The 11091-nt window shown below is 42.0% G+C and overlaps 1 protein-coding gene across 1 annotated transcript in view; it reads right to left on the reverse strand.

The window, feature by feature from the left end:
* Nucleotides 1-11091, reverse strand: part of LOC143018875 (uncharacterized) — a 37214-nt gene that overhangs the window by 17482 nt on the left and 8641 nt on the right. Inside the window, exon 2 of the mRNA XM_076174429.1 lies at nt 2002-2552. Coding sequence (XP_076030544.1) covers nt 2002-2552 — 551 coding nt within the window. The remainder of the gene's footprint in view (nt 1-2001; nt 2553-11091) is intronic.

Raw genomic sequence — 11091 nt, forward strand, 5'->3', positions numbered from 1 at the left:
TGCACTTGTAACAGGGTCAGAGGGGGAGATTATGGCAGTTCGTGATGGAGTTTGGGAAGGTATGTGAAAGTGTAAAGTTGAAGGTAAATGTGGGTAAAAGTAATGTGATGAGATGTACACGGGTAGAGGATGGCAGAGAGTTGGAGGTAATTCTTAAAGGAGAGAGGCTGGAGGAAATTGAAATTGATAGTTTTAGGTATTTGGGTTCGCATGCGACAAGAAAGGGAGGAATGGAGGTGAAGGTAAATTGCAGATTGAAAGAAGCAAGTAAATGCCTTCGGGGATGAAAAAGCGTCATGAGAAATAGGCATATGTGAATGGATGCAAAGAGATTATATGACGGGGTGATTGTGCGGACGGCATTGTATGGGGCAGAGATTTGGAATTTTAGAGAGAAAGGACAATTTTAAATGTGTTTGAGATGAAATGTTTGAGAAGTATGGTAGGTGTTACAAAGTTGAATAGAATGAGAAACGATAGGGTGAGGAGGATAGCAGGGGTGAAAAAGGATATGGCCGATAGAGCTGATGAAAGTATTAGGATGGTTTGGTCACAAAGAAAGAATGAGTGAAGAGATTAGTGAAAGAGGTGTGGAAACCAGAGGTGGATGGAGTGAACTTGAGGAGATGATCGAGGATGAAATGAGATGGATGTAGTGAAAGGGGCTTTGAGCAAGAGGGAAATGTCTGTTGAGCAAAGAAGGGAGATGGCAGGAGACAAGGGTGAGTGGAGAATGACCTTGTATAGATGATACTGTGATACAAGGATGGGATGGGGCTGGGGATGGAGGGGGTAGGTTGTGGCTATGTGTGAATGATATTTTGACGCAACCTGGAGGGATTTTTCCTCTTCTCTATTTTCCACATGAGGGGACGGAAATGTGGGAGGGGTCGCCGATTAAGTGAAGCAGCCCTGCCGTGGAATGTACTGTGTCTTTCTGCATTGCTTCTGACCCAGGGCAATGGACGGGAGACAGCTCCACGAGGAGCTAGGATGAGAGGGAAGAAAGGGTGGTGGATGGGAGTGGAATGGTTGGGAGTGGAATGGGTGGGAGTGAAATGAGTGAGAATAGGTATGTGCCCTTTTGACTTGGTTACCTCCCTTATAAGGGGGGGGGGCTTGGTATATAGATAGCAAGCATGTGGTAGCCCAATTCAGTGCACTTTTCAGCCAACCGAACACCGAGGGCATGGGAAGGGCGGGGCACCGGTGTTTGGTTTGGTACAAAGTGTACTGACTTGGGCTACCCCATTGTTTACAAAACACAAGAATTTTGCATTTTACTATAACATGAGTTTGTTTTTCGACGGAGAACGTAGTCCTAAAATTTGTCGGTGAAATTCACGACCATGATGTACATGAATATATATTAGAAGATTGAAATTATTCTACATGAGAGGTGCAAGGAGCATAATCTTGAACATATAAACGTTGCATAGGAATAGTGACAGAGTGAATACACAAATTAACAAGGTCTGCCAGAGAAGGAAGTTGTTGTTACTCTGTTGTTATTGTTGCTGTTGTGTGAATTAATTTAATTGATTGTGACATGCAGAAAAGTATTTATACTCTAAGATCCTGTCTTTTATTTTCCAATTGTCATACCTATCTTTGAAACCACTTACGTAATGAGTGTGAGTGTGAGTGTGTACCACTGTATCGTCGAGCATGTGTGTGTGTGTGTGTGTATTCACCTCACCTCGGATCTGCTGCAGTCTCTATCGAGACAGCCAGACACCACCCTACGGCAGTGAGCTCAGAGCTCATTATTTGCCGTGTGTGTGTGTGTGTGTGTGTGTGTGTGTGTGTGTGTGTGTGTGTGAGAGAGAGAGAGAGAGAGAGAGAGAGAGAGAGAGAGAGAGAGAGAGAGAGAGAGAGAGAGAGAGAGAGAGAGAGAGAGAGAGAGAGAGAGAGAGAGAGAGAGAGAGAGAGAGAGAGAGAGAGAGAGAGAGAGAGCAAGGTCACATGTGTTCAGACGACAAATCAGGTCACGAGCCTTACCTCCCGGGTCATGGTGGGTCGCGGGGTCACCCTCAGGGTCCCCCCTTCGAACTGGTCCTTCTCTTGGTCATCTCCCTCCTTCTTCGCCTCCTTCACGCGCAAAGTCGAGGTTCTCAGCGTCTGGTCGTCGCCGTCGTCGTCAGCGTCGTTGTCATTGTCATCGCCGTCGTCTTCTGCCGTGCCTCCTGCAGCAGTTGCCTCTGGCGTCGACGCCTCCGAGACCTTCTGGTCCTCTTCAGTGCCATCGGGGCGATCCTCCTCTTGCTCCTCTTGTAGCTGTCCTTCCTCCTCTTCGTCCTCCTTGTCCTCCACCTTCTCTTCCTTCTCCCCTTCCTCTTCTTCCTCCCCCTCGACGCCTTCCTCTCCTAGGGGGTGGTCCTTGCGTCCGACGGGCGACGTCGGGGTCGAGGGTGACTCGACAGAGAAAGGGTCCTCCAGGTGGTCGAGGCTGCTGCTGCTGCTACTGCTGGCGACGCCGCCGCCCTGGCTGAGGGTCTTGCAGTCGAGGGTGACCAAGTCTTGGCACTGCTCGTGGCAGGTGAAGTCACAGTCTGTCGACACAAGGAGAAGAAGGCATGACATAAGTATACGTGGAGGAGTTACATGGACAAACGAACAGCAACAGACCTATTGGTCCTTGCATGGTACCTAATCTATTGCTAATACTATCACCACTGCTGATATCACTATCATTACTATTATTATTATTGTTTTTAATCTTTTTAGATGTAAATAATTCTAGTCAACGATTTGTTGCTAAGTAAATGTCGAGACATTTTGTCTTTGATACCTCTACAATGGAACAATCGATGACGTTGGATGGTAGACCATTTCATATATTAACAACGCGATTGAAGAAAGAGTATTTTTCTACGACTGTTTGAAATCGTTTTCCTACAATCTTGCATCCATTACTCCTAGTTGCGTTGGAGGTGTCAATCTTAAAATACTTTTCCACATCCATGTTCTCAATCCCTTTGAAAAGTTTGAAGATCTCAGATCTCCTCTCATTCTCCGTTTCGTGAGACTACACAAATTTAGTCTGAGAGATAGATAGAGAGGGGGGGAGGGGGGTATCACTTACCAGACCGAAAGTCGTGATAGAACAAATACACAGAAAACAATGAAACGTATTTCCATGAAAACAAACACAATACACAATAACGATAGCGAACCTACAAACAAATTAAATATCTCAGAACAGTGTTCAAAGGCACTTAATAGTTTCAATTTATATAAAAAAAACACAATAATATCGAAAATAACAAGTAGCCATGAACACTCAACAGATCGTGTTTGTTGAATTCCCAAAGGCGGATTGGCTAGTTATTATTAGTATTATAATTATTATTATTTTATTTTATTCTATTTACTTGTTTACACACACACACACACACACACACACACACACACACATATATATATATATATATATACATATATATATATATATATATATATATATATATATATATAGTGTATGTGCGTGTGTGTGTGTGTGTGTTTGCGTGATTCACCATTATTTTGGATCATGTGCTAGACTTGTGGTTGAGTGGCTGGGTGAGAACTCAGAGCTCGTGTGCCCCAATATATGGGTGATATGACTATTCACACACACACACACACATACACACACATACACACACACACACACACACACACACACACACACACACACACGTATGTACACATGCACGCACATACATGCATGCACGCGCACACATGCACACACACGCACACAAACACACACACGAACGCACAAAACACACATGCGCACACACACGCACACAAAAAACACACATGCACACGCACGCACACACAAAACACACAGAAACACACCCACACACGCTTTCTCTCTCTCTCTCTCACATACACAGGAACGCACAAAACACACATGCACACACAAAACACACATGCACACACAAAACACACGCACACACGCACACACGGTCTCTCTCTCTCTCTCACACACATACACACGTACACACAAAACACACACATAAAACACAAAACACACACACAGCATTGCTAAAGAAAGACTGACGGCTGAGTGGGATTCTATCTCGGGTCTTCACACTCTAATTCTAGCTTACCAGCATTACTATCTTGTGAACAATATTGCGCCGCTATAGTGCAGCCACTGTCAAACACAAATACACATACACAGACGAACAGGTACGTACTCGTGACTCCTTGGGGCGGTAGTTACCAATTCTTTATTCACTAAAGTGGGTCAGATAACAGAGAATGGCGAATTGACAAAAAAAAAAAAAAAAAAAAAAAAAAAAAAAAAAAAAAAAAAAAAGGCAACAAACCTATTAATTTACCAATTCTTTTTTAGAAAAATTATAATGATGATAAAATGACATGGTGCAGTGCGGCGACGGGCCTGATGACTGGCCTCGCGGGTCATAGTGTGGCGACCCGTACCCTAGGTCATGTATTCTGACAACCCAGCAGATCTCATAACATTCAACGAAAATTTTTTGTTTCTATTACCAAGATGGGTAGGCGTTTGTCTGTGGTTACTCTGAATTATATCTGAGGAAGTTTCGTACACATTTGATTAAGATGATGTAATATTGTTGTTGTTGTTGTTGTGTAGGCTTCAGGGCAGATAAGACGATTTCTGCCGCCCCAATGACCCCTTGGTACGATTTCCAGGTCTCAGTCCACCGTTCCTATTCCCTTTAAATCTGGGAAGTCTTTGAGAATTAGGCTGGTTGGAACTCCCACCGTTGAACCATTACTCAGAGCAACCACACTGGCTTTTTACAGAACCAGGGGATCAGGAAGTAGTGGCTTCCGAAAGCTTGCTGTATTCTTTCTCATACTTTTAAGAGTGACTCTTTTTGTGGTACCTTACACCCTGCTCACCCCTCGCCCCCCCCACACACATACATACATATACCAAAGGCTTTTCCCCTTACAAGGGAGGTAGCCAAAAAACAAGGCATAAAATCCACACATACACACAGGATACTGATTTTGACAAGTTTTATTGGCGTGAGAAAATATATATTTCTCCTTCGTCCCTCTGAAAATTTAATCACTGACGAAAAATATTAGAATAAGTACCTTCTTACAGTAATAGTTAATTATAGCTTGGCAGAGTTATGCAAACGCTATTTTACTAATGTACGCTTGGAGGACGACATAGCCAAGACAAAATTTATGATACTTTCGTGGCATCCAGTGTGCCGCGGCACACAGTTTGAGAGAACCTGTTGTCGAACTCACTGGGAGGTGTTGCTACATTTACGTTTTATCGTGCTTCTGTGCGATCTATGCTCCAAAATAGATATTATAATATATTGAGGTGAATGTGAAATTCTTGGTGGCATCTTTTAATAGTTTTCTTTATATATTTGTGTGTGTGTGTGTGTGTGTGTGTGTGTGTGTGTGTGTGTGTGTGTGTGTGTGTGTGTGTGTGTGTGTGTGCCTGAAACGTGTCAAATGTTTAAAAAAAAATTAGACTAATTCACGGTCAGAAAGTTCAGATGTCAAATGAAATTGATTTTCCTTCAGATTCTCTTATTTTCTGTTTATTAGTGTCGTCTGTGAAAATAATTTGGAAAAAACGAAAGCACATTCCGTAATTAGCCAAATGTTGAAAACAATACTCGACTCGTCCTGTAAACACAAGGGATATATAATTCTTTTGTTTTAATGGTCTAAAATAAGAAATGACCAAGAAAATACAACAGGAGTGAAAGGTATGAAGGGACCGGGACATTGTACCTCTTACCTTTACTTCTCATTATTATCATTATCATCTTCATCATCAACATTATCATCAACGTGTGATGGTAAGCCTAATCTTCTAACAAGACCCCTCACCCGGCCAGTGAAGTCACAACAACCAATCAACCCGTTGCCCCAAGTCTCTGTTGAGGGAGAGCCACGGATCCAAGGTAACTGACAACCGCCTCTGGATTGACCCGCAAATCACTCAAGGAAGAATTGTATTATTGTTGTTGTTGTTGTTGCCTGGGACCAGAAGAAAATATATAACGTCAAACACCCACTTGATGGGACGATGGGCGTCTTTGGGGGAGGTAATGAGGTGACGGGGGCGGGGGGAAGGGGAGGTTTGAACGCCTACGGGGGAACTCATCTCATATGCAAGATAGGCTTCTTATTGCATTACTTATTTATACGCATCCCTTCCCCCTCCTCCTCCTCTTTCTCCTACTCCATAACCACAGACACCTTTTTCTTCCTATCCCCATCTCTCTCTTCTATCTCCTCTTCCCTTCTGTTCTTCCTTCACCTTATCTTCTACCTATTTCCTATGCTCCTTCTCTTCCTAATCCTTCCTATCCCCATCCTTTTCCACCTCTTCTTTCCTGGCCTTACTCTTCCTCTTCCTCCTCCTCCTCCTCCTCCTATTCCTCCTCTTACTCCTCGACTTTACTACCCCTTCCTTCTTAACTCCTCTCCTTCAAGCTCCTTTTCTCAGGTTTTCGATTTTTTTTTTCTTTTTTCATCACCTCGTCCATGTAACGAAATACCACTCCTGTCAACACTTTATACGAGCATGTCTAATATTCTCTGGTCGCAAAATTTACATTACCAACACTCCCAGGTCCTTTTCCTCCATCGCTTTTGACATTGATCAGTTTCTTAATTCATAGATATATAATGGTAATATCTCACTTCTACCCCTTTCCAATAGGTTACCATTCTTAAATTAGATTAATTGTCCACTTCCAAGTTCAAGTCGTTAATGGGGATCAAGAATATTGATGCATACGGCGAACCCTGTGACGCCTTGTCACGTCCCTTCAAACTAACATCCTATCCTTCCTCATTATTCTGATCTTCATAAAGTCCTTAATCGATTCCAGAGGGTTCCCTTTGAGTCCTGTATATTCCAATTTCCATGTTAATATATTGTAAGGTACCTTATCAAATGCTTCCTTTGGATCTAGGTATACACAGTCCACCTAGCCATCACTCTTACATCTCAAGTAAAAACTCTACACATTTCAAACACAATAGGATTTTCCTCTTTCTCTCATAAAGAATAATCTATCCCCCCTCTCTCTTTTTTTTCAATTCTCTTACATATTCAAGCTATAACATTAGCCGTGAAAACAAGTTTATATTTTGGGTATTTCTCCCTTATAAACTGGGACTACATTGGCCTTTTCCCAATCTCTCGGTATTTTCCCTTCTTCCAATGGACATATTTCCTCGTGGATTTTTCCTTCTAGGTTCCCTGTGTATTCTATTCGCGATCCCATCAGACCCCGGTGCTTTTCTCACAAATTGTTTCTCCTTTTTCTCGCAATTATGATGTGGTTTAACTTCACAAACTCCCCCCTATCGGAGGCCTGAGGGGCTGACACTTTGTCCCCGGACTGGGCCCAAGATTTGTAACAATTTCGGCTGTACTCCTTCTATTTTTTCCCATAGAAAGAACTGGCAACCGTTGCTTTAAGTCGGTGACATACAACTATTCAACAGTGGTATTCTTAAAAAAATCTTTTCTTATATAAATCTTATATAAATCCTTGGAAGGGAAAGATTTATACATTTATACAACGAATTTTTTTTCTTAAGAATACCATCGTAAGAATCTTACGGTGGTATTCTTAAAAAATCTTTCCTTATATCAATCTTTCCCTTCCAAGGCCTTATTTATATTTATATATACATATATATATATATATATATATATATATATGTATATACATATATATATATATATTTATATATATTTATATTAAAAAAGAGAAAACCGCACCTAATGTCTTTTGGACACCTTCTCAGCTATTTGGAACCATCACAGAAACTTGTTGCACGAGAGAAATTAAAGCTCCAATATAAACTCAACAACGCCATTGTCGCTGTAGATTTCTTGAAATCATGTATATATACATATATATATACATATATACATACATATATATATACATATATATACATATATATACATATATATACATATACATATATATATATACACATATATATACATATATATACATATATATATATATATATATTAAGAATACCACCAGATCTCTCTCTGGGAGGACCCAAGGACCGTTGTCACCCACTATGGGGCTGCGGGTTTTCGAAGAGATTCAAGATAACAATTATCATTATGAGAGTTTCTTTTCTTCGTATAGTCCAACACGTATTCATTATTTCAGAATGTGTTTTTGCATCTTCATAGACTATCATCTTGAGCTCGTGGTATAAGCAAATAAATCAATCAATCAATGAGCTTACATTTATAAATTACACATTTTCCAAATATTCGCCTCCTCGTCTGACTCGTACGTATTTGTGTCTGGTTTCCTTGTAGTCGTCCTTCGATCTTCTACCACCTTTACTCGATGATGATGATGATGATGATGATGATGATGATGATGATGATGATGATGATGATGATGATGATAAATGATGATGATGATGATGATGATGATATATTATATTATTATTATTATTATCATTATTATTGTTGTTATTATCATTATTATTTATTTATTTATTTATTTTTTTTTGCTGTCGCATCTTGTGTCGATCCAATCCTGACTTTAATATTCTCTCCATATTTTTCACGCCCATGTTAATAAACTTTAACAAAACAAACCCATTTCTTATGTATTTTTCTCCTCTGATTCCCCTCACATCTAATTCAACCTTCCTTGTCAACAAGACTCACCTTCTGTTTCTGTATTCACTACAGCTACAGTTTATGTAATTCGAGAACTCTCCGACCTCTCTCCTCTACAGGGCACAAGTGTTTAGAGGGGACACGCTTAGTTGTGGGTTCGAATCCCACACTCATCTCCGATTCCCACCAATGACTGTTACCTACCCCAACAGTCCAAGCGCATAAGTGACGGCTTCGGCCGCAGCTAGGCCTAGGTTCTTCACCACTTTTCTGTGTTTAAGCAGCAAATTCAATCTATCTGGTGTGTCAGGTCTATTTCTTGTTGTTCCTTTGACCCGCTGGCATTTCGGTGTGTACTGCTATATTCACATGGGTATTCCCCACATGAATCCTCGCTTCTTCAGGATTCACACTCAACCTCCCCAAAATTGAAACCACACACCTGAACCACGTTGATAATTGTTCGATAGTGTGTGTGTGTGTGTGTGTGTGTGTGTGTGTGTGTGTGTGTGTGTGTGTGTGTGTGTGTGTGTGTGTGTGTGTGTGTGTGTGTGTATTTACCTAGTTGTATTTACCTAGTTGTATTTTGCGGGAAGGGGAGCTATGCTCGTGTTGTCCCGCCTTTGTATCTTGCAGTGTCTAGTTTGTTTTTAAACTCATGAATGGTTTTTGCGCATACTATTTCATTGTCCAGTTTGTTCCAAGTGTCCAAAACTCTATGAGGAAAACTGTTTTTCTTCAGTTCTCTTCTATAGCTATGTTTTTTTATTTTCTTTCCATGTCCTCTTGTGTTTCTTTTGTCCCAGTTAAGTAAGTTCTCACTATCGAGTACCTCTGTGCCTTTCATGATTCTGTAGATGGTCAATAGGTCACCTCTCTCTCTTCTTTGCTCCAGTGTCGGTAACTCCAGTTTAGCCAATCTCTCTTCGTATGATAGGTTTGCAAGTGCAGGTGCCATTTTTGTAGCTGCTCTTTGGATTCTTTCTATTTTCTTTATATTCTTTTTGGTACTGGGGGACCACAATGTCGCTGCATACTCTAATCTAGGCCTTATCAATGTAACCAATATTTTTTTCATCATGTCTTCGTCCAAGTATGTAAACGCCACTTTTATTGATCTTAGCAAGTTGTAAGTCTCCCCGACAATTTTGTTAATCTGTATATCATAGGACAAGTCGTTCGTGATAATTACTCCCAAATCTTTTTCGGATCCTACTTTCTTTACTTCTTTGGTTCCAATTGTATATTTTCCTGATATTCTGTTTTTGCTTTTTCCAAACTCCATTATGCTACACTTCTTAGTATTAAAGTCCACTTCCCATTTCTGACTCCAGTGTGTGTGTGTGTGTGTGTGTGTGATTCACCATGGTTCACCATGGTCTTGGATCACGTGTTGGACTCGTGATTGACATATATTTCCCTCCCGGAAGAGAGCTCAGAGCTCGTATGACCGATCTATGGATAATGCTGTGACCTTACACGCACACACACCCAACTCCCGCCCACGAGAGTTGAAGTAACGACTCGCAGCGCAGCGATACTGAAATTATTTCAGCCCTGGGTGGGAGTCGAACCCGGAACCGCCGTAGTGGGGGCCGCGAATGCTACCATTGCGCACTGTGTGTGTGTGTGTGTGTGTGTGTGTGTGTGTGTGTGTGTGTGTGTGTGTGTGTGTGTGTGTGTGTGTGTGTGTGTGTGCGCGCGCGTGTACGTTTATGAACATATACTAAAATAATTTTGTTTACAAATAATAAATACATGAGTAGCATACGCCGGGAGGCGCTTGGCCACATCGCGTTTGGACAGCCCGGGCAAGTGGCCATCAGACCTCGACGAGAAAATAATTGGTACAGAATGTCTCCACGGCGACGAAGAAGTCCTTGGGCCGATTATTGGAAGGGACCGGCTAATGAAATTTGCATCACGTGACCTGGCTGGGAGGAGGGCTAGGAGAGGGGAAGAGAGGAAGAAAAAGAGGAAGTAAAGGAGGAGGGGGAGGAGAGGGAAGAGGAGGAGGAGAAGGAGGAGGAGAAGGAGAAGGAGGGGGAGGAGAGGGAAGAGGAGGAGGAGTAGGAGGAGAAGATGGAGGAGGAGGAGAAGGAGGAGGAAAAAGTGGTTGAGGAAGAAGAGGATAAGGAAGACGAAATGGAAGTATGAGGAAGGGTAGCAAGACGAAGAGATGGTGGTGGAAGAAGAAAAGGATGAGGAAGAGGAAGTGTGAACAAGGAAGAGAAAGGAGGAGGAGGAGGAGGAGGAGGAGAAGAAAGTATAAGTGGAGGAGTAGGAAGAGGAGGAGAATGTTCGGGAGGTGGAGGAGGAGGAGGAGGAGGAGGAGGATGTAGAAGTGGAGTAGTAGGAAGAGGAGGAGAATGTACGGGAGGTGGAGGAATGGGATGCAGAAGTGGAGGAGTAGGAAGAGGAGGATGGAGCTGGAGGAGGTGAAAGCTGATATGGCGCAG

Source organism: Oratosquilla oratoria, chromosome 36 (assembly GCF_046742065.1).
Source record: "Oratosquilla oratoria isolate Oo_2021 chromosome 36, ASM4674206v1, whole genome shotgun sequence".
Classification (NCBI taxonomy): Eukaryota; Metazoa; Arthropoda; class Malacostraca; order Stomatopoda; family Squillidae; genus Oratosquilla; species Oratosquilla oratoria.